The sequence below is a fragment of the Phaenicophaeus curvirostris genome, unplaced genomic scaffold, assembly GCF_032191515.1.
Source record: "Phaenicophaeus curvirostris isolate KB17595 unplaced genomic scaffold, BPBGC_Pcur_1.0 scaffold_69, whole genome shotgun sequence".
In the NCBI taxonomy this organism is placed as follows: domain Eukaryota; kingdom Metazoa; phylum Chordata; class Aves; order Cuculiformes; family Cuculidae; genus Phaenicophaeus; species Phaenicophaeus curvirostris.
The window spans coordinates 186,400-208,853 of NW_027206691.1; the positions used below are offsets into that span (position 1 = coordinate 186,400).

The following is a 22,454-nucleotide window of genomic DNA, read 5'->3' on the forward strand; positions in this document are numbered from 1 at the left end:
CTGAGATTTATGGCCCGGCAAGACTCACGCGCTGGCAGGAGCCAGATGGTAATTTGCCCCCCTGGTGCTGTTGGGGGATGTGGAGGCGATGTGGCCTCTCTGCTTTTCAGTGTGCTCCTACTTCAGCTGGTAGAGGTCTGCAACCCAGAGCCAGCCAGGTTTGGATTACAGGTAATTAGCTGTGGGTTTGTGGCAGCAAAGCCAAATGAGCTCCGTGCGGGTGCTCAAGAAGGATGTCCTGGCCAAAGAAAGTGGAGCACAAGGCTGTCAGCATGAGGGCTTTGGGGATACAGAGCAAAGAGATGAAAGCTGGGCTGCTCAGTGGGACACCCAAGGCTTTAAGACAAGACAGGGTTATGGCAGGACGGAGGGAAAAAACCCTAAGGGGTTTTACTTTAGCTGTCAGGGACTAAACAAGCCCCTCCGAGCCCCCAGATCTGGAGATCCACCCTGGGAACATCTAGGCACGTGGATTATCCCAGCTCTTATCTCAGCCGAGTGTGTGACCAGCTCATCCCAGGCGCTTGGGAAGAGGAAGGCGGCCGTGACTCAAAGGAACTGGAGGAGAAGAAACCCTTGTGACTGTTTTTTCCCCACATGACAACGCACCATGGGAGCGGCGACGACCAGCATCACACAGCATGTGGTGGCTCTGCCGCCGGTGTAGTCAGAGACGAGGCCGGCAAAGATCCCACCTGCAAGAAGGAGTCACAGGTGTTGCTCAAGCTGCACCAACAGCAAAGTTTTGCCCTGGTTTACTCAAACATTCTATGGGATGCTGTGCTGTGGTGCTGTTTCATCCCACAGCTTTTGAGCGAGACACCCCCAAGGTTAAAAATAACAATATCAGAGTGAGGAGCTTTGGTTTATTCACACCGCTTTCTCCCTGCAGATGTTTCTATACACCTGCACACAGCTCTCATCCCTTCCACGCTTCTGAGGTATTATTTAGGAGAAAGCTGAGCCTGAGCAAGCAAGATCCAAGGAAAGCTGTTGTGATGGTCAACGGGATGGCAAAGGTGAGGGGCATTTTATGCCTGCAGAATGCAGCTTGCAACACTGAATAAACCTCACTGCAGTGCTTCATGGAGAGCAATTCCCATCAAAGCCAGGGTTGTCCCCAAGCCATCCCCGATCCACCCCAACCACCCAGGCACAAACCTAAAATGCCCCCGACGTCAAAAAGAGTCGACAAGTCCCCAGCTTCCTTGGCCCCAAAATGAGCTGCAAGGGAGAGAAGAGGGGTGAGAAGATGCTGTCCTTGCCACGCTTGCTCCTGCCTCACCCTCCCCAAGAGCTCACCGACATTCACGATGTAGAGGGGCAGCCAGTAGAGGAAGGTGTAGCTCACCAGCTTGGCGAAGAGAAGGCAAAGGGAGAACTCCACCACACCCTACGAGGACAGCAGGAGACATCAGAGGAGCTTCTTTCTCCCTCTGTTGATGGGGTGAGCTGCCCTGGCTTTGCTCTTCCCTCCGTCCCCATCACAACACAAGCAGCATCCCATGACTCACAGGTATCCGGAGCGCCCCGAGGAAGCTGATGGCTTCAGGCTCCTCAGCTGGTTCCTTGGGGCTGTTGGAGTGATCCCCGCTGCTTTGGCCTGAGACTTTCAGTGGCCCCTCATGGGAGGTGACTGCTTCAGGGTCCTTCTCTTTGGAGGCCACCCCTCCAACATCCTCCTCATCGGAGGCCATCTAAAAGCAAGGCGAAAGCGGGAGATGTGGCTCTCGTTGCTGCAAGGGGCTGAACCATCAGAGAGGCCAGGAGGTGACCCTGACGATGCTCAGACCACGGTAGCAGTGAGCATCCTGTGCAATAACTGAGCACCACTCCAATTTCTGACATTATAGAATCATAGAATCATAGAATAACCAGGTTGGAAGAGACCCACCGGATCATCGAGTCCAACCATTCCTATCAAACACTAAACCATGTCCCTCAGCACCTCATCCACCTGCACCTTAAACACCTCCAGGGAAGGCGAGTCAACCCCCTCCCTGGGCAGACGGTTCCGTTGCCTAATGACCCTTTCTGTGAAGAATTTTTTCCTCATGTCCAGCCTAAATCTCCCCTGGTGGAGCTTGAGGCCATTCCCTCTTGTCCTGTCCCCTGTCACTTGGGAGAAGAGCCCAGCTCCCTCCTCTCCACAACCTCCTTTCAGGGAGTTGCAGAGAGCAATAAGGTCTCCCCTCAGCCTCCTCTTCTCCAGGCTAAACACTCCCAGCTCTCTCAGCTATTCCTCAGAAGGCCTGTTCTCCAGCCCCCTCACCAGCTTTGCTGCTCTTCTCTGGACTCGCTCCAGAGCCTCAACATCCTTCTTGTGGGGAGGGGCCCAGAACTGAACACCGGTTTCGAGGAGCGGTCTCCCCAGTGCCGAGTCCAGAGGGAGAAGAACCTCCCTGGACCTGCTGGTCACACCGTTTCTGATACAAGCCAAGATGACATTGGCCTTCTTGGCCACCTGGGCACACTGCTGGCTCACGTTCAGTCACTGTGACACTCGGGTTGCTTTGCTCTAAACTGAGCAACCCGGCCCAGTACGAGCCCGTTGGGAATCAAAGGAACTCACGTGATGCATAGGTGGGTTGCAGCCAACATCCTCGGGATCTGGAGGGAGAAAGGAGATCCTGTGAGAGCCTGGACCAGCCCTGCTCCAGCACCTCATGCGCTGCAAGGGAGAAATATGGAGCTGCAATCCCCCCAGGGCTGGGCTGTGTCTCTGGCGCCCGCTTCCTGGCAGCGAAAAGTCCTGGTCAGATCCCAAAGGGCTTCCCAAATGGTTCCTACAAAGACAGGCCAAGAGGAGCGTGTGGCACAGGGCGCTGGGCCTGCCTGGGTGATCCCAAAGGATACTGAGCATCTCTGTGGTGGCCGGCTCCACATCCCTGCTTGTCACAAGCTGCAAAGTATTTGGGTTGCCCAAAACACTCAGAGCTGGGTCAGGAGAAAAATTATAGCCCTGCCTGCTGATCTTGCTGTTCCACCAGGCATCTGCTGTGCCCCACATTGTGCCACTCACACTCCACAAGGAAGAAGAAGGAGATGATGCCCATGATAGCGATGACGATGCCAGGCACAACGAAGGAGAAACCCCAGGCAGAGGAAACCCAGACGCCGGCGACGAGTGACCCTAAGATGTTGCCAACGGAGGTGTGCGAGTTCCAGATGCCCATGATGAAACCTCTCCTGGCAGGGACAGAGCTGGGGTTGGCATCGCCAGGGCCAACAGGGACCAGGACCAGGGTGCAATACGCCGGAGAATCACTCACTTTCCCTTCCCGAACCAATTCCCGACGCACGCCACGACAGAAGGCCAGCCGGTCGTTTGCACCAGCCCATTGCAGACCTAGCAAGAGACGAGCAGCATCACACGGCACTGTCGGCACCCGGCGAGCACCCACTGGATCCATGGAGCGCAGCCCTTCCGCTGCTTCGGGCAACTGCGCTCAAAACCAGCCCCCCCATCCCAAAGCTGGCCAGAAAATGCTTGGTTTGGGTATTTTTTTTCCTGCTGGGGCAATCCCGGAGCCTTTTGCATTGTTCCCATGGCTAAATCGGGAGCGGCTGGGGTTGCCAAACCGGCCGCCCGCCCTGCTCGGCTGGACCGGCGCGCCCGGTGGTTTCAGCGCCCACGCTACTCGTAACCGGGTTTTGCGGGGAGTGGAAATGCCCGTCGTGCTCCCGCATGAAACTGGGCCACCCTGATCCCTAAGAGCCACCAGAAAACTGGGATACGGCCAGGGCAGTAAAATCCAGAGCCTGGGCATCTCTGGCGCACACAGACCTGCATGATGATGAAGTACCAGAGGACGTGGATATTCCAGAAGGAGACGAGGCCGAAGAGCGCGGTGAAGAGCCCGCTCAGCACCATCCCCGCCGACAGGTGGTACCGCAGCGGGAGGCGCTCCCCAAAAATGCCGCTGCGGAGAGAGGGAAGAGTGCCGACAGGGGCCGTCACGGGCGATGCTGCCGATGGGCGGCACCACACCACGTCAGTGCCCGAATCCCAAGGGGATCCCAGCACCTAGCTGCTTTCCCGTTAGCACGACCTGATGGAAACCAGTTTGGGACTGCAAACTGGTGGGCAGAGGACAAGGGGTGCAAAGGCCTTGGGTACCTGATAAACATCCCAATGGCATAGGCCACCAGGAAGGCATTATCCAGCGCCCCAAAAAGCTCATTGTAGTTGTCCCCATCTGCAAAAGAAATATCAGGGCCACATCAGCCAGGCTGCCATCCTGTTTCCCTCGCCGTGGCCACTGGCTGGTCCTCATCCCCCATCCCCAAAACTCTTCTCCCCGGGGAGGGGCAGCTCTTGGGCCGTGGCCAGGCGCCAGCGGCTTTGGCACCCGGTCCCGATTTCACCACTCGCTGCTGCCCTTTGGCCCGGGGACACAGGGCACATTAATTACCTCCGGGTGCCTAATGAGCAGCCGGCCCCCTGCCAAAACCTCTGGCCGTGACCCGGCTCGGGGTGACGGGGGCGCTCAGCCTTACCGAAGGGTGCCCAGCTGCTATCAACATGTAGAAGACATTATTCCAGCCGGTGGGGGAGATGAGCCCTGCAAGCAGCGGCCCTAGTGCACAAGCTGGGGACCTGAACTATTGTTGGTGCCAAGGTTTGCGGCCCCCCTCACCTATGCGGGGTTTGGAAAGAAGAGCACCAGCCAGCATGGGAGCCGAGCCCCTGGCTCCGCATCCTGCTGTCTGCCTGCCAGATTAAATACCTGGCAAACAGAGGTGCTGCTGAGATTTATGGCCCGGCAAGACTCACGCGCTGGCAGGAGCCAGATGGTAATTTGCCCCCCTGGTGCTGTTGGGGGATGTGGAGGCGATGTGGCCTCTCTGCTTTTCAGTGTGCTCCTACTTCAGCTGGTAGAGGTCTGCAACCCAGACCCAGCCAGGTTTGGATTACAGGTAATTAGCTGTGGGTTTGTGGCAGCAAAGCCAAATGAGCTCCGTGCGGGTGCTCAAGAAGGATGTCCTGGCCAAAGAAAGTGGAGCACAAGGCTGTCAGCATGAGGGCTTTGGGGATACAGAGCAAAGAGATGAAAGCTGGGCTGCTCAGTGGGACACCCAAGGCTTTAAGACAAGACAGGGTTATGGCAGGACGGAGGGAAAAAACCCTAAGGGGTTTTACTTTAGCTGTCAGGGACTAAACAAGCCCCTCCGAGCCCCCAGATCTGGAGATCCACCCTGGGAACATCTAGGCACGTGGATTATCCCAGCTCTTATCTCAGCCGAGTGTGTGACCAGCTCATCCCAGGCGCTTGGGAAGAGGAAGGCGGCCGTGACTCAAAGGAACTGGAGGAGAAGAAACCCTTGTGACTGTTTTTTCCCCACATGACAACGCACCATGGGAGCGGCGACGACCAGCATCACACAGCATGTGGTGGCTCTGCCGCCGGTGTAGTCAGAGACGAGGCCGGCAAAGATCCCACCTGCAAGAAGGAGTCACAGGTGTTGCTCAAGCTGCACCAACAGCAAAGTTTTGCCCTGGTTTACTCAAACATTCTATGGGATGCTGTGCTGTGGTGCTGTTTCATCCCACAGCTTTTGAGCGAGACACCCCCAAGGTTAAAAATAACAATATCAGAGTGAGGAGCTTTGGTTTATTCACACCGCTTTCTCCCTGCAGATGTTTCTATACACCTGCACACAGCTCTCATCCCTTCCACGCTTCTGAGGTATTATTTAGGAGAAAGCTGAGCCTGAGCAAGCAAGATCCAAGGAAAGCTGTTGTGATGGTCAACGGGATGGCAAAGGTGAGGGGCATTTTATGCCTGCAGAATGCAGCTTGCAACACTGAATAAACCTCACTGCAGTGCTTCATGGAGAGCAATTCCCATCAAAGCCAGGGTTGTCCCCAAGCCATCCCCGATCCACCCCAACCACCCAGGCACAAACCTAAAATGCCCCCGACGTCAAAAAGAGTCGACAAGTCCCCAGCTTCCTTGGCCCCAAAATGAGCTGCAAGGGAGAGAAGAGGGGTGAGAAGATGCTGTCCTTGCCACGCTTGCTCCTGCCTCACCCTCCCCAAGAGCTCACCGACATTCACGATGTAGAGGGGCAGCCAGTAGAGGAAGGTGTAGCTCACCAGCTTGGCGAAGAGAAGGCAAAGGGAGAACTCCACCACACCCTACGAGGACAGCAGGAGACATCAGAGGAGCTTCTTTCTCCCTCTGTTGATGGGGTGAGCTGCCCTGGCTTTGCTCTTCCCTCCGTCCCCATCACAACACAAGCAGCATCCCATGACTCACAGGTATCCGGAGCGCCCCGAGGAAGCTGATGGCTTCAGGCTCCTCAGCTGGTTCCTTGGGGCTGTTGGAGTGATCCCCGCTGCTTTGGCCTGAGACTTTCAGTGGCCCCTCGTGGGAGGTGACTGCTTCAGGGTCCTTCTCTTTGGAGGCCACCCCTCCAACATCCTCCTCATCGGAGGCCATCTAAAAGCAAGGCGAAAGCGGGAGATGTGGCTCTCGTTGCTGCAAGGGGCTGAACCATCAGAGAGGCCAGGAGGTGACCCTGACGATGCTCAGACCACGGTAGCAGTGAGCATCCTGTGCAATAACTGAACACCACTCCAATTTCTGACATTATAGAATCATAGAATCATAGAATAACCAGGTTGGAAGAGACCCACCGGATCATCGAGTCCAACCATTCCTATCAAACACTAAACCATGTCCCTCAGCACCTCATCCACCTGCACCTTAAACACCTCCAGGGAAGGCGAGTCAACCCCCTCCCTGGGCAGACGGTTCCGTTGCCTAATGACCCTTTCTGTGAAGAATTTTTTCCTCATGTCCAGCCTAAATCTCCCCTGGTGGAGCTTGAGGCCATTCCCTCTTGTCCTGTCCCCTGTCACTTGGGAGAAGAGCCCAGCTCCCTCCTCTCCACAACCTCCTTTCAGGCAGTTGCAGAGAGCAATAAGGTCTCCCCTCAGCCTCCTCTTCTCCAGGCTAAACACCCCCAGCTCTCTAAGCTATTCCTCAGAAGGCCTGTTCTCCAGCCCCCTCACCAGCTTTGCTGCTCTTCTCTGGACTCGCTCCAGAGCCTCAACATCCTTCTTGTGGGGAGGGGCCCAGAACTGAACACCGGTTTCGAGGAGCGGTCTCACCAGTGCCGAGTCCAGAGGGAGAAGAACCTCCCTGGACCTGCTGGTCACACCGTTTCTGATCCAAGCCAAGATGCCATTGGCCTTCTTGGCCACCTGGGCCCCTGCTGGCTCATGTTCAGTCGCTGTCAACCAACACCCCCAGGTCCCTCTCCTCCAGGCAGTTTCCAGCCAGACTTCTAGTCTGGAGCTGCTCAGGGTTGTTGTGCCCCAAGTGCAGGACCCGGCATTTGGCCTTGTTAAACCTCATCCCATTGGACTCTGCCCAGCGATCCAGCCTGTTCAGATCCCTTTGGAGCCTCCCTACCCTCCAGCAGATCCAGCTTCCACCCAGCTTAGTATCATCCGCAAACCTGCTCAGGGTGCACTCGATGCCTTCATCCAGGTCATTGATAAAGACATTGAACAGGGCTGGACCCAGCACTGAGCCCTGGGGACACCACTTGGAACTGGATCTAAACCCATGTGTGAAAGCGGTCGTTGGGAAAAGCCAAGTGGGTGGTGGCAAAGGTTTGGAGTCCATACAGGGCTTTGCAATTTGTCCTGTGCCTGGCTGTCTCCCAAGGGCTATCCCTGCCCTCTGCCAGCAAGCAGGCGGCTAAAATGGAGCCCTCGAGTGTGCAGGGTAGCAAAACAAATCCTGCTGGGAAAGGACGTACCAGGCAAGCCAAGACATCAGCTGCTATCAACATGTAGAAAACATTATTCCAGCCGGTGGGGGAGATGAGCCCTGCAAGCAGCGGCCCTAGTGCTGCACCTGCAAGGGCACATGAGGCAAGTTAGGCGACAGGGGAGAGGGGACCGGGACCCCCAGCACCATGGCACCAGGGGAAGTCAGTGCTCAGCATCCTTTGGGCGTACAGACCTACAGATCCTGTGCCATCGATGATGGCTGTGACGGTAGAAAGTGCTTTGGCGTTCCCTTTGAGACACTCATGGGTTCCCTGTTGGGATGAAGGACTAAAATGTAAGGAGGAAAAGTGGCCTTGGGGTCCGGCAGCTGGCAAGTCCTAGTGTGAGGCCATTCCCGATAGCAATTCCCAAGTATCGGACCCAGCCGTGGATGGGAAGATCAAACTTGGATGCTGCCTGCAGCCAAACCATGACAAAACCCAGACTGCCACCACTGGGCAGCAATCACAGGTCACATCCCAGTCCATTTTCCCACCAGGATTGTGCATGGAGGGAGATGCAGTGGGGCCAAAGCAGAGTCATGCAGCCAAGGTGAAAAAGTAATAGGAGAAAAGCCATGTTTAAAGGAGGGTGTGGACCACAGCCCAGGGTGTAACAGCCCGGCCTTCTCTGCTGGGCTTTGCAGGCGCTGGAGAACAAAGCTGGAAAGCAGAAACCACAGCAAACACTCCTCCAGGAAAGAGGGAGTGGGCTTTGGGTGGGTACAAGACACGCTTCTTACCAAATCTGCTGAGACCGCTGTTGTGATGAGAGCATAAGGCCCGTTAACCAGAGCACCGCAGACGATCAGCATCACTGCGAGGAACAAGATGGCCAGAGAGATTAAGTGCAGGGGGCAAAAGGACGTCGGTCCCTCACCCCTGGTCTGTGTGCAAATGTTGCCATCGCACACATCTGCCACCTGCTCATCTCTGTTTTCCCCAGGAGCTCCCACCTGGCAGGCAGCGAATGCTCAACCAGCACCACCCGCCCCCTCATTCTAGACTGAGAGCCCAGCTTGAGAGAAGAAATAAAGGCAGGTTGAGTCTGCAGCATCTCCCACCGCCCCTTCAGAGACGGCTGCGCTGAGGAGCCACTTACCTACTGACGTGCCGATGCCCTTCTGGCCAACATGGTTATACAGGAACAGCTGGAAGAGACACGAGATGTACCGGTTATGGCTATCCCAGCTGTTTTCCCAGCTGTTTTCCTTGGACCGGCACCCTGGGGACAGGATGCACAAGCTGGGGACCTGAACTATTGTTGGTGCCAAGGTTTGCGGCCCCCCTCACCTATGCGGGGTTTGGAAAGAAGAGCACCAGCCAGCATGGGAGCCGAGCCCCTGGCTCCGCATCCTGCTGTCTGCCTGCCAGATTAAATACCTGGCAAACAGAGGTGCTGCTGAGATTTATGGCCCGGCAAGACTCACGCGCTGGCAGGAGCCAGATGGTAATTTGCCCCCCTGGTGCTGTTGGGGGATGTGGAGGCGATGTGGCCTCTCTGCTTTTCAGTGTGCTCCTACTTCAGGTGATAGAGGTCTGCAACCCAGAGCCAGCCAGGTTTGGATTACAGGTAATTAGCTGTGGGTTTGTGGCAGCAAAGCCAAATGAGCTCCGTGCGGGTGCTCAAGAAGGATGTCCTGGCCAAAGAAAGTGGAGCACAAGGCTGTCAGCATGAGGGCTTTGGGGATACAGAGCAAAGAGATGAAAGCTGGGCTGCTCAGTGGGACACCCAAGGCTTTAAGACAAGACAGGGTTATGGCAGGACGGAGGGAAAAAACCCTAAGGGGTTTTACTTTAGCTGTCAGGGACTAAACAAGCCCCTCCGAGCCCCCAGATCTGGAGATCCACCCTGGGAACATCTAGGCACGTGGATTATCCCAGCTCTTATCTCAGCCGAGTGTGTGACCAGCTCATCCCAGGCGCTTGGGAAGAGGAAGGCGGCCGTGACTCAAAGGAACTGGAGGAGAAGAAACCCTTGTGACTGTTTTTTCCCCACATGACAACGCACCATGGGAGCGGCGACGACCAGCATCACACAGCATGTGGTGGCTCTGCCGCCGGTGTAGTCAGAGACGAGGCCGGCAAAGATCCCACCTGCAAGAAGGAGTCACAGGTGTTGCTCAAGCTGCACCAACAGCAAAGCTTTGCCCTGGTTTACTCAAAAATTCTATGGGATGCTGTGCTGTGGTGCTGTTTCATCCCACAGCTTTTGAGCGAGACACCCCCAAGGTTAAAAATAACAATATCAGAGTGAGGAGCTTTGGTTTATTCACACCGCTTTCTCCCTGCAGATGTTTCTATACACCTGCACACAGCTCTCATCCCTTCCACGCTTCTGAGGTATTATTTAGGAGAAAGCTGAGCCTGAGCAAGCAAGATCCAAGGAAAGCTGTTGTGATGGTCAACGGGATGGCAAAGGTGATGGGCATTTTATGCCTGCAGAATGCAGCTTGCAACACTGAATAAACCTCACTGCAGTGCTTCATGGAGAGCAATTCCCATCAAAGCCAGGGTTGTCCCCAAGCCATCCCCGATCCACCCCAACCACCCAGGCACAAACCTAAAATGCCCCCGACGTCAAAAAGAGTCGACAAGTCCCCAGCTTCCTTGGCCCCAAAATGAGCTGCAAGGGAGAGAAGAGGGGTGAGAAGATGCTGTCCTTGCCACGCTTGCTCCTGCCTCACCCTCCCCAAGAGCTCACCGACATTCACGATGTAGAGGGGCAGCCAGTAGAGGAAGGTGTAGCTCACCACCTTGGCGAAGAGCAGGCAAAGGGAGAACTCCACCACACCCTGCGAGGACAGCAGGAGACATCAGAGGAGCTTCTTTCTCCCTCTGTTGATGGGGTGAGCTGCCCTGGCTTTGCTCTTCCCTCCGTCCCCATCACAACACAAGCAGCATCCCATGACTCACAGGTATCCGGAGCGCCCCGAGGAAGCTGATGGCTTCAGGCTCCTCAGCTGGTTCCTTGGGGCTGTTGGAGTGATCCCCGCTGCTTTGGCCTGAGACTTTCAGTGGCCCCTCATGGGAGGTGACTGCTTCAGGGTCCTTCTCTTTGGAGGCCACCCCTCCAACATCCTCCTCATCGGAGGCCATCTAAAAGCAAGGCGAAAGCGGGAGATGTGGCTCTCGTTGCTGCAAGGGGCTGAACCATCAGAGAGGCCAGCAGGTGACCCTGAGCATGCTCAGACCACGGTAGCAGTGAGCATCCTGTGCAATAACTGAACACCACTCCAATTTCTGACATTATAGAATCGTAGAATCATAGAATAACCAGGTTGGAAGAGACCCACCGGATCATCGAGTCCAACCATTCCTATCAAACACTAAACCATGTCCCTCAGCACCTCATCCACCTGCACCTTAAACACCTCCAGGGAAGGCGAGTCAACCCCCTCCCTGGGCAGACGGTTCCGTTGCCTAATGACCCTTTCTGTGAAGAATTTTTTCCTGATGTCCAGCCTAAATCTCCCCTGGTGGAGCTTGAGGCCATTCCCTCTTGTCCTGTCCCCTGTCACTTGGGAGAAGAGCCCAGCTCCCTCCTCTCCACAACCTCCTTTCAGGGAGTTGCAGAGAGCAATAAGGTCTCCCCTCAGCCTCCTCTTCTCCAGGCTAAACACTCCCAGCTCTCTCAGCTATTCCTCAGAAGGCCTGTTCTCCAGCCCCCTCACCAGCTTTGCTGCTCTTCTCTGGACTCGCTCCAGAGCCTCAACATCCTTCTTGTGGGGAGGGGCCCAGAACTGAACACCGGTTTCGAGGAGCGGTCTCCCCAGTGCCGAGTCCAGAGGGAGAAGAACCTCCCTGGACCTGCTGGTCACACCGTTTCTGATACAAGCCAAGATGACATTGGCCTTCTTGGCCACCTGGGCACACTGCTGGCTCACGTTCAGTCACTGTGACACTCGGGTTGCTTTGCTCTAAACTGAGCAACCCGGCCCAGTACGAGCCCGTTGGGAATCAAAGGAACTCACGTGATGCATAGGTGGGTTGCAGCCAACATCCTCGGAATCTGGAGGGAGAAAGGAGATCCTGTGAGAGCCTGGACCAGCCCTGCTCCAGCACCTCATGCGCTGCAAGGGAGAAATATGGGGCTGCAATCCCCCCAGGGCTGGGCTGTGTCTCTGGCGCCCGCTTCCTGGCAGCGAAAAGTCCTGGTCAGATCCCAAAGGGCTTCCCAAATGGTTCCTACAAAGACAGGCCAAGAGGAGCGTGTGGCACAGGGCGCTGGGCCTGCCTGGGTGATCCCAAAGGATACTGAGCATCTCTGTGGTGGCCGGCTCCACATCCCTGCTTGTCACAAGCTGCAAAGTATTTGGGTTGCCCAAAACACTCAGAGCTGGGTCAGGAGAAAAATTATAGCCCTGCCTGCTGATCTTGCTGTTCCACCAAGCATCTGCTGTGCCCCAGATTGTGCCACTCACACTCCACAAGGAAGAAGAAGGAGATGATGCCCATGATAGCGATGACGATGCCAGGCACAACGAAGGAGAAACCCCAGGCACAGGAAACCCAGACGCCGGCGACGAGTGACCCTAAGATGTTGCCAACGGAGGTGTGCGAGTTCCAGATGCCCATGATGAAACCTCTCCTGGCAGGGACAGAGCTGGGGTTGGCATCGCCAGGGCCAACAGGGACCAGGACCAGGGTGCAATACGCCGGAGAATCACTCACTTTCCCTTCCCGAACCAATTCCCGACGCACGCCACGACAGAAGGCCAGCCGGTCGTTTGCACCAGCCCATTGCAGACCTAGCAAGAGACGAGCAGCATCACACGGCACTGTCGGCACCCGGCGAGCACCCACTGGATCCATGGAGCGCAGCCCTTCCGCTGCTTCGGGCAACTGCGCTCAAAACCAGCCCCCCCATCCCAAAGCTGGCCAGAAAATGCTTGGTTTGGGTATTTTTTTTCCTGCTGGGGCAATCCCGGAGCCTTTTGCATTGTTCCCATGGCTAAATCGGGAGCGGCTGGGGTTGCCAAACCGGCCGCCCGCCCTGCTCGGCTGGACCGGCGCGCCCGGTGGTTTCAGCGCCCACGCTACTCGTAACCGGGTTTTGCGGGGAGTGGAAATGCCCGTCGTGCTCCCGCATGAAACTGGGCCACCCTGATCCCTAAGAGCCACCAGAAAACTGGGATACGGCCAGGGCAGTAAAATCCAGAGCCTGGGCATCTCTGGCACAGACAGACCTGCATGATGATGAAGTACCAGAGGACGTGGATATTCCAGAAGTAGCCGAGGCCGAAGAGCGCGGTGAAGAGCCCGCTCAGCACCATCCCCGCCGACAGGTGGTACCGCAGCGGGAGGCGCTCCCCAAAAATGCCGCTGCGGAGAGAGGGAAGAGTGCCGACAGGGGCCGTCACGGGCGATGCTGCCGATGGGCGGCACCACACCACGTCAGTGCCCGAATCCCAAGGGGATCCCAGCACCTAGCTGCTTTCCCGTTAGCACGACCTGATGGAAACCAGTTTGGGACTGCAAACTGGTGGGCAGAGGACAAGGGGTGCAAAGGCCTTGGGTACCTGATAAACATCCCAATGGCATAGGCCACCAGGAAGGCATTATCCAGCGCCCCAAAAAGCTCATTGTAGTTGTCCCCATCTGCAAAAGAAATACCAGGGCCACATCAGCCAGGCTGCCATCCTGTTTCCCTCGCCGTGGCCACTGGCTGGTCCTCATCCCCCATCCCCAAAACTCTTCTCCCCGGGGACGGGCAGCTCTTGGGCCGTGGCCAGGCGCCAGCGGCTTTGGCACCCGGTCCCGATTTCACCACTCGCTGCTGCCCTTTGGCCCGGGGACACAGGGCACATTAATTACCTCCGGGTGCCTAATGAGCAGCCGGCCCCCTGCCAAAACCTCTGGCCGTGACCCGGCTCGGGGTGACGGGGGCGCTCAGCCTTACCGAAGGGTGCCCAACTGCACCACGAGCTGCTGTTGGAGTCATTGTGGGGGTTCGGACCCAAGGCTGAGCAGTTGGGGTGCAGCTGGCTCTGCGGGGAGAGAGAAGGGGTGAATCTCAAGACCCCCCCATCCCCACGTCTCCTCTCCCCATGCCTGGGGTGAGGTGGGAGCGAACCTTGACGATGCTGATGGGTTTTCGGGAGAGGTGGTAGCTGGTGTAGCAGAGGAAGGTCAGCACGAGCGTCAGGCCCCGATACCTGTGGGATGGAGAGACCAGAGGGGTCAGGGTTGAGGGATGGGGATGGGTGGCAAAGCCCAGCCCAGTGGGCATGTCTCAGCTCCAGCCTTGAATTATTCATGCTTTTCATTCCCAGATCTAAAATCCATGCTTTTTGGAGAAAATTATCCAGTGAGGGGGATGAGAGGCAATGCTCCCATTAATCTCAGCCCGGATGAATCTGCTCGGGGTGCGGATGCAGATTTAGGGTGCACACAGGGCCCCATCACTGTTTAACCTTCAGGGTCTTAGAAACACATTGGAAAAAAACACATAGAATCGTGGAATGATTTGGGTTGGAAGGGACCTCAAACCCATCCAGTTCCACCCCTGCCATGGGCAGGGACACCTCCCACTGCATCAGGGGCTCCAAGCCCCATCCAACCTGACCTTGAACCAGGGATGGGAAAGCCACAACTTCTTCTGGACAACCTGGGCCAGGGCCTCCCCACCCTCAGCATGAAGAAATTCTTCCTAATGTCTAACCTAAATCTTCCCCCTTCCAATTTAAAGCCATTCCCCCTCATCCTATCATTCCAGATCCCTGTGAAAAGCCCCTCCCCAGCTTTCCTGGAGGCCCTTTCAGCACTGGAAGCTGCTCTAAGGTCTCCCCAGAGCCTTCTCTTCTCCAGGCTGAACAACCCCAACTCTCAGCCTGTCCTCACGGCAGAGAAGCTCCAGCTCTTGGATCATCTCCGTGGCCTCCTCTGGGCCTGTTCCAACAGTTCCATCTCCTTCTTATGTTGAGGATTCCAGAAGTGGACACAGCACCAGGGTCATTCTTGCTTGTTTCCCTGACAAGATCCCCCTGACACCGAAGGGGACTCTGGTGCCGATCAGGGAGCCGAACCCGGCGCTGCAATCAAAATATCGTCCATGTATTGAATGATTGTCGCGGTCGGGTCACTGCGCCGAACCGGTGCTAACGCTCGATCCACCGTAATTTGGCAAATAGTAGGCGAGTTGATCATTCCTTGAGGCAGCACTTTCCACTGAAAGCGCAAGTTGGGGCGTTGGCTACTTGGGAACACGACAGAAAAAGCAAACCGCTCCTTATCTGCCTCATGTAGAGGTATCGAGAAAAAACAGTCCTTAATATCAAGGACAGCACAAGGTTGTCCTTCCGGTATCATAGAGTTCATGGGCAACAGCGTTTGGACAGGACCCATTGGTTGAATTTTCTCGTTTACCTCACGCAGGTCATGGAAGAGACGAAACCCCTCGCCGGTTCGTTTGGGTATTACGAAAACTGGGGTGTTCCATGGGCTAGTGGAAGGCTCTATATGACCTCGTTGTAGTTCACGGTCAATTAGCTCAAGAAGAGCATCCATTCGAGGCTTCGACAGGGGCCACTGCTTGACCTATACTGGGTCGGACGATTTCCACTTCAGTTTAATTGGTGGAAGTGGGTATGCGGCAGTGGCCCTTATGGTAAATTTGTCACTCTGGCTTTTAATAGGGCTAGAGCGTCCCTTCCCAGCAGGGGTGGGACTCCCGACACAACATATGGGAAGAGGGTAATAGTTTTCTCCGGCCCCTTTTCGGTGTGAAGCGTTATTGCTATCGGTTGAGCGCTCTTCCGAGCTCGGGTTAATCCCCCAACTCCACCCACCATAGGGGCGTCTTCCAATTTCCAACGCGGGGGCAAACTCGTCTCGGGAATAACTGTAACGTCTGCTCCGGTATCGATCAAAAACGGGACACTAATGGTGGTGCCATTTAGGGTATTATAAAGGGAACAAGTCCCCCACACCACTGGTGGGTTATCACACTTCACTGCCAGGGCCACCCTGGGGTCTCGCCCCCAGAGGGTGGTCCTTGCTGTCCCTGAGATAAGGGCAGGTTCGACTGGACCGCTGGTTGAGCCATAAAGTTGGTTGCTTCTCGGGGGGGGCTGCAGGTTCGGGGGCGCTTCGCCCCATTCGGGGTTGGCAAGTTGGGCCGCCTGGTGTCCCAAGTGGGAGAGAGCCGTGCGCGGCCCAGGTGCCCTCTCCCCGCCCCGTTTCCCTGAGTTTTAGAGCTGCATTCCTTGGCAAAATGCCCTTTATCCGCAATTGCTTCAACAATCGCTTGTACGTCCTTAGGGTTTATTGGCGAGTGGACCCTCTGTCCCCTCCGTCACCCGGACCGGGAACGCCAGCGTGGCCCATGGGGCCCAATCGGCACATGCCATCTTTATTTTTCTCCAATCCGTGAGAGGGATTTGTCCCCCTCTCGGCTTTTCTTTAATTCGAGTGGGGATGTGTCGGCTTTTAACTCTATGCATCCCCACCTCCTCCTCTGAGCTCGAGTCGGCTGTGACCCCCCCGCCCCGACTAGTGTCCGAGCCGGACCTCGCCTGACCGGCCACTGCCGGGCCCCGAGCTCTTTTTGTCGGGCCCCGGCCCCGCCCACCTCCCTTGCGGAGGGGCCGCTCCCTCCCCCCGGCCCGCCCCGCCTGCTGCTCGGAGCAGACGGACGCTCTGACTGGCTCCCCGCCCCTCGCGCGCACCACCCTTCTCTCTCACGTTCTCCTCCCCCTCACGCTCGCACGCGCCATTCAATTCCAGCGCCTCCTCCCTGTTCCCGCCGGGAACATTCCCGCCCCGCCTTTCCCTTTCCCGCTCGGCGCCATCTTGGGCCGCAGGAGGTGGCGTCTCTCCGAGATTTCCTCGGGCTCCGCTTTTCCAGCGGCGCCCCGGCCTCCTCGGCCAACCCCCCGCAGAAGGATTCCGCTCGTTTCTGTCCCTCCGTGAGCGGGTCGGGGTTTGAGGATTGAGGGGACGTATCACCCTCTCGCAAACATTTAGACTCTGCATGATCATCACCACGTGGGGGGTGCAGAGTCCGCGTGGCCGCCCCGACCCCCAATCCCGGGGTGGCCGGCAAACAGTCCCTGGCCGCCCTCCAGGTCTCCTGCTCCTGCGTGGCCTCCTGCAGGGCCTGTACGACTTTCCCCCACGACTTAAGGCTTCTCCCACAACCCGAGGACATCGCCTCCTCGGCTAACGCTTTGGTGCATTCATCCCGCACCTCGGGGTGGAGAATATCCACCGGCTGGTCAATGACCCCAAGCTCTGAAAGTCTCGCAATGGCGAGAATAAAATCTTTAGGCTTAAAATCTGTCTTATATAATTGCGATACGACCTTCACAAGGGCTTCCACCCTCCTTGCGGGTCCAGGAGCGTCCTCCCCGCCGGGCTGGTCCAGCCGCCCCGGCCGCCGTTCACACGATTCCAAGCGACTTCCCGATTCCCGGAGCTCCTCCCCGGCTCCCGGGTTTCGGCACCACTTGTTGCCTTCGGGGGGCGTTGCCTTCGGAGGCGTGGCGACCTGGTTCAGGAACGGCACGGCGACCAGACCCAGGTCACTCGGTCCACGAGCTCAACAGACACCAATGTGGTGGATGGCAAATGGCGTTTGTTGATGCGTAACACAGCCTTATATAGCCTGGGCGTACGACGTCACTTCCGTCCGCTTACATCGTGAACTAAACGCAATTGGCTACCCGGAGGGGGTCCTACCTTTCCGTACATCGCGAGATCTTCCGACCGCCGGGCCTTAGCTACCCACAAGGCGCTCCTCAACATCTGTCCAACGGCTCCTCATAATTAGGACACAGCTAATGAAGATTGTCAGCCACCCGCGCTGCACTGGACTTTAAGGCCCCTTCCAACCCAACCCATTACATCATTCTATGAAATTACGAAACGCAGTAGTCGGGAAAAATGCCACTTTGGGGTTTGGGTTTTTGTCAGTGGGATGAGACAAGGAGCAAAACTATCTTGGTTTGGGCTCCATGGGATCTTCTCTAGGTAGAATAAGTGGCACTTTGTTGGTGAGGCTGTGCCTTTAAGTGTTCTCTCAACTGAGAGAGCTGGGCTTGTTCAGCCTGGAGAAGAGAAGGCTCTGGGGAGACCTTAGAGCAGCTTCCAGTAATGAAAGGGGCTCCAAGAAAGCTGGGGAGGGGCTCTGGATCAGGGAGGGCAGGGAGAGGATGAGGGGGAACAGTTTTCAGCTGAAAGAGGGGAGATTGAGATGAAGAAATGTTTTCCTGTGAGGGTGGGGAGGTCCTGGCCCAGGTTGCCCAGAGCAGGGGTGGCTGCCCCATCCCTGGAGGTGTTCAAGGCCAGGCTGGATGGGGCTTGGAGCCCCTGATCCAGTGGGAGGTGTCCCTGCCCATGGCAGGGGTGGGACTGGATGGGCTTTGAGGTCCCTTCCAACCCAAACCATTCCGTGATTCGGCGCCATCCTCCTGATCCAATATCCTGAAATACCAATTGCTGGGATGGTGCAGGCTTGCAAACAAGAGGCTCCATGTGAAGACAAGCAAGAAGAAGGGAGTGATCACCACCCCCAGGTTCATGCAGGCCTGGCCGAGCCCCACCAGGAAAGGGCACAGAGTGGCAACACAGTTTTTGCATGTTTTTATTAATAAACCGGCTGACGGTGAAGAATCGGCCCAGAAAACCGGCCAGCCGGGGCCCTCGGACGGCTCCTCACCGCTGCCCTCCTCCAAAGCAAACCCATGTTGGCTGTACAAGCCCATGGGGCCGTGCTTGAGGTTGTGCCTCGGCTCTGCCGAGACGAACACGCTCCTGCATGCCCCAGCCTCTCTCCTCCCTCCAGGCCTTTCAGCTCAGGGCAGCTCGCAGGGGGAATGTCAAAACTCCTTAAACCTGCGGGGAGAGAAGCGGGCGGCTGAGTGCAGCAGGCGCCTTTTGTTGGCATCGGGATCGACGATGGGTGCAGCGCAGCTGCCAGAGGGATGGAAAGGAAGAACGGCTCTGCCGAGAAACCCCATCTGAACCACAAGCCCAGAGGAGAAGAAAGTTGCAAGGAGAAGACCGGGCCACCAATTTGTTTCTGGCCAAAGCTGAAGTGTCCCCCAAACCCCTCAGTGTTTGCGCCTTCTATCCACAAGCTGCTCCAGAGAAAACGCGCTCCCCAAAGCCCTCTGAGGTGCTGCAGTATTGCTGTAAATGGAACCAGCTGCTTCCCCCAGCACAGGGTTTTGGTGCAGACGAGGACAGTGCCAACCCAGCCAGGACAGTCCTGGCCCCAACCAGCCCCAGCGCAGGGGAGCGGAGCACCACAGCCCTCCACCGGCGGCCGGCAAAGGAGGTTTGGGCCGCACTTACCACAGCGCGAGGCCCAGATTATTGGTCTTTCACCTGCAAACACAAGACACAAAGGACCAAATGTTCCTGGGGGTCCAACACCCCATTGCCAGGGCTGGCGGTGGCCTCGTCCCCTTGGTGCTCCCAGGGGTTTGGTGGCGACTGGAGCTGGGCCAGTGCTCATTAACTGGATGATCTTTAAGGTCCCTTCCAACCTAAACCATTCGACCATTCTGTAATTCACGTTATTCACACCCTTGATGCAGTGATTTGGCCCACGCATTTGATTAGCGAGCCCACACTCTGCGTAATCAAGCTCATTAGCATGGATGGGCAAAACGCTCAGCCTATACATTTGGCTGTTTCAAGTGCGTTAATCAATGTTTTGCTAATTGGGCATCCAGGCTCATGTCTTGTAAGTCACTTGGAGACAGGGATGTGCTGCCCACCCGCACATCTGCAGTCTCTCCCCCAGCCATCATGATTGCATCCTTTGATTCCCAAATCTTGATCTCAGCCCTTAAATTATCAGCAGAGCAGCCGTTTCTAGGCTGAGCCTGCCAAGCGAAACTTGAAATCACAGTGAATCAGGCTTGCGTTTGCATTTAATCCTCAGGGCTCAAGTAGGGATACTCACATCAAGCTATTCCCGTCCAGCACTGGCTCTGTTAGCTGCACTCTAGGGCTACAAAGACACAAGGATGGCTTGTTTAGCATCAAGAGAGTTTCATGGGGTGTGGATGGCTAAAATCCCCCAGGTACTGCCCTGGCCAGAGGTGGGAATGTCTTTGTGCCCACAGGAGGGAGATGTTGGGCAGGCGGTGACACGAAGCCCAGTGTGACGCCCACACGGGGATGCAGCAATGACAGCAAGGGATAACAAACATCTTTCTGGAGTTGCAGCAGTGCCGTGTTTTGGCATCGCGGGGCCAGAGGCCACCACGGGGCAGTACGTACGTACCCTCTCTTCCTCACCATGCAGCCACACCACCCGCGAACCTCTTTGACCACCACACGAACGAGGAGCTGCAGGAGGAAAAGTGGAGGATCATGATGGGACCGATGGCTCTGTAGCCACCAGCCTCGGCATGAGTGTCTGTATTGCTGGGAGATAAGTTTTAAGGCTCTTCCCAGGGAAGATCATAGAATCATAGAATAACCAGGTTGGAAAAGACCCAACCATTCCTATCAAACACTAAACCATGTCCCTCAACACCTTGTCCACCCGTCCCTTAAACACCTCCAGGGAAGGTGACTCAACCCCCTCCCTGGGCAGCCTGTTCCAGTGCCCAATGACCCTTTCTGTGAAAATTTTTTTCCTGATGTCCAGCCTAAACCTCCCCTGGTGGAGCTTGAGGCCATTCCCTCTCATCCTGTCCCCTGTCACTTGGGAGAAGAGCCCAGCTCCCTCCTCTCCACAACCTCCTTTCAGGGAGTTGGAGAGAGCAATGAGGTCTCCCCTCAGCCTCCTCTTCTCCAGGCTAAACACCCCCAGCTCTCTCAGCCGTTCCTCATAAGGCCTGTTCTCCAGCCCCCTCACCAGCTTTGCTGCTCTTCTCTGGACTCACTCCAGAGCCTCAACATCCTTCTTGTGGGGAGGGGCCCAGAACTGAACACAGGATTCGAGGAGCGGTCTCCCCAGTGCCGAGTCCAGAGGGAGAAGAACCTCCCTGGACCTGCTGGTCACACCGTTTCTGATACAAGCCAAGATGCCATTGGGCTTCTTGGCCACCTGGGCCACTGCTGGCTCATGTTCAGTCGCTGTCAACCAACACCCCCAGGTCCTTCTCCTCCAGGCAGTTTCCAGCCAGACTTCTCCTAGTCTGTAGCTGCACAGGGTTGTTGTGCCCCAAGTGCAGGACCCGGCATTTGCCCTTGGTAAACCTCTTGCCACTGGACTCAGCCCAGCGGTCCAGCCTGTTCAGATCCCTTTGGAGCCTCCCGACCCTCCAGCAGATCGACACTTCCACCCAGCTTAGTGTCGTCTGCAAACCTGCTCAGGGTGCACTCGATGCCTTCATCCAGGTCATTGATGAAGACATTGAACAGGGCTGGACCCAGCCCTGAGGAACCCCACTTGTCACTGGCCTCCAGCTGGAGTTAACTCCATTTCCCACCACTCTCTGGGCCCGGCCATCCAACCAGTTTTCCACCCAGGAGAGAGTGCGCCTGTCCAGGCCTGAGGTGACAGTTTCTCAAGCAGAATGCTGTGAGAAACTGTGTCAAAGGCTTTGCTGAAGTCCAGGAAGATCCATCCACAGCCTTTCCCTCATCCAGCAGCCGAGTCACTTTGTCATAGAAGGCGATCAGGTTAGTCTGGCAAGAGCTGCCTTTTGTGAACCCGTGTGGACTGGGCCTGATCACCCGGTTCTCTTGCATGTGCTTCATGATGGCACTCCAGATCACCTGCTCCAGTGCCTCTAACCTGGTCCCCTCTCCTGGTCCTCCTATCCTGGTTCTTCTATCCCGGTTTCCCTATCCCGGTCCCCGCTCGCTGGCTGTCCTGGTTCCCATCCCAGTTCCCCTCTCCCTGTTCCCATCATGGTCCCCGTCTCCTGGTCTCGCTCCCCCTATCCCAGTTCCCTTATCCCGGTGTCTCTATCCCGTCTCCTGGTCCCGGTTCCCTCCTCCCCGTCCGCGGTCCCGGTGCCCCTCACCGGCTGTCCCGGGGCAGGGCTCGCAGCAGCCGCACCCCGGGGGCGAGCGGTGCCCTCATGCCGCCGCTGCCGGGGCCTCCGCCGCCCCCGGGGCCCCCGCCGCCCCTTTTCAGGGCTCCGGCCCCGCCTCCCCTCGCGGCCCCGGGGCGGGTCCCGCGGGAACCGCCGGCTCTCGCCCCTCCGCTCCCCAGAAAGGCTCGGCCTGAGCTGCCTGCAGCCCGGGGCTTTGGGGAGCCCCGCTCCCCTTCTCCCTGGGGTCTCACACCGGGAGGGAGAAATCCCCGCTCTCCAACAAGGATCCCGAGGATGTCAAGCGAGGGACAGACCGTGGGCTCGAGGCTCAGCGATGGTTTGATTTTAGCAGTTCCTCTGGACCGAGATGCGGTGCAGGAGCCGCTCGGGCAAGGTGGAAAGTGGGGGGTCCCCAGGACGCGAGCGAGGCCTTGGGGTCCTGCCAAGGAAACGCTTAGACTCACAGAATCACCAGGTTGGAAAGGACCCACCGGATCATCGAGCCCAACCGTTCCCATCGACCGCTAACCCATGTCCCTCAGCACCTCATCCACCCATCCCTCAAACCCCTCCAGGGAAGGGGACTCCCCCCTCTCCCAGGAACAGCTGCCCCAGCAGAGCCCTGCCCTGAAATCAGCTCAAAAACGCATTTGCAGCTTCAGCCTTTCGCTTCCCTGGCCCTGCCGCGTGCAAAAAACCTCCCAGGCCGGATCCTGCCCT

At 56.9% G+C, this 22,454-nt stretch overlaps 3 protein-coding genes across 3 annotated transcripts in view; all 3 read right to left on the reverse strand.

The window, feature by feature from the left end:
- Positions 1 to 171: 171 nt before the first annotated feature.
- Positions 172 to 6,446, reverse strand: LOC138734203 (glucose-6-phosphate exchanger SLC37A2-like). The gene is made up of 15 exons (XM_069881776.1): positions 6,264 to 6,446; positions 6,052 to 6,142; positions 5,911 to 5,973; positions 5,359 to 5,444; positions 4,641 to 4,714; positions 4,501 to 4,514; positions 4,121 to 4,199; positions 3,788 to 3,923; positions 3,273 to 3,349; positions 3,023 to 3,189; positions 2,573 to 2,610; positions 1,515 to 1,697; positions 1,303 to 1,393; positions 1,162 to 1,224; positions 172 to 695 (listed from the first exon to the last, which is right to left on the reverse strand). Exons 1-15 carry the CDS (start codon positions 6,444 to 6,446, stop codon positions 550 to 552), a joined length of 1,491 nt encoding a protein of 496 aa, XP_069737877.1. The 3' UTR covers positions 172 to 549.
- Positions 6,447 to 7,395: 949 nt separating this feature from the next.
- On the reverse strand, positions 7,396 to 21,830 carry LOC138734252 (glucose-6-phosphate exchanger SLC37A2-like). Its single transcript, XM_069881840.1, has 16 exons — positions 21,723 to 21,830; positions 13,865 to 13,946; positions 13,691 to 13,778; positions 13,311 to 13,389; positions 12,978 to 13,113; positions 12,463 to 12,539; positions 12,213 to 12,379; positions 11,763 to 11,800; positions 10,705 to 10,887; positions 10,493 to 10,583; positions 10,352 to 10,414; positions 9,800 to 9,885; positions 8,891 to 8,939; positions 8,532 to 8,605; positions 7,983 to 8,061; positions 7,396 to 7,874 (listed from the first exon to the last, which is right to left on the reverse strand). Exons 1-16 carry the CDS (start codon positions 21,779 to 21,781, stop codon positions 7,573 to 7,575), a joined length of 1,653 nt encoding a protein of 550 aa, XP_069737941.1. The 5' UTR covers positions 21,782 to 21,830; the 3' UTR covers positions 7,396 to 7,572.
- LOC138734249 (coiled-coil domain-containing protein 15-like) overlaps positions 20,053 to 22,454 on the reverse strand; it is a 65,859-nt gene continuing 63,457 nt past the window's right edge. Inside the window, exon 13 of the transcript XR_011339543.1 lies at positions 20,053 to 20,091. The gene's annotated coding sequence lies outside the window, so the exon portion shown is untranslated. The remainder of the gene's footprint in view (positions 20,092 to 22,454) is intronic.

Bases quoted from the DNA above. Each gene is read 5' to 3' on its own strand.
- LOC138734203 (XM_069881776.1), bottom strand. From the start codon at position 6,446: ATGGCCTCCGATGAGGAGGATGTTGGAGGGGTGGCCTCCAAAGAGAAG. The intron at 3,190-3,272 runs GTGAGTGATTCT...TGTCCCTGCCAG, and splicing joins AATTGGTTCGGGAAGGGAAA to GAGAGGTTTCATCATGGGCA. The intron at 2,611-3,022 runs GTGAGTGGCACA...TTCTCCCTCCAG, and splicing joins CTTCTTCTTCCTTGTGGAGT to ATCCCGAGGATGTTGGCTGC.
- LOC138734252 (XM_069881840.1), bottom strand. From the start codon at position 21,781: ATGAGGGCACCGCTCGCCCCCGGGGTGCGGCTGCTGCGAGCCCTGCCC. The intron at 13,947-21,722 runs GTGAGGGGCACC...TCCATCCCACAG, and splicing joins GCCCTGCCCCGGGACAGCCG to GTATCGGGGCCTGACGCTCG. The intron at 8,062-8,531 runs GTAAGAAGCGTG...TCATCCCAACAG, and splicing joins CAGCGGTCTCAGCAGATTTG to GGAACCCATGAGTGTCTCAA.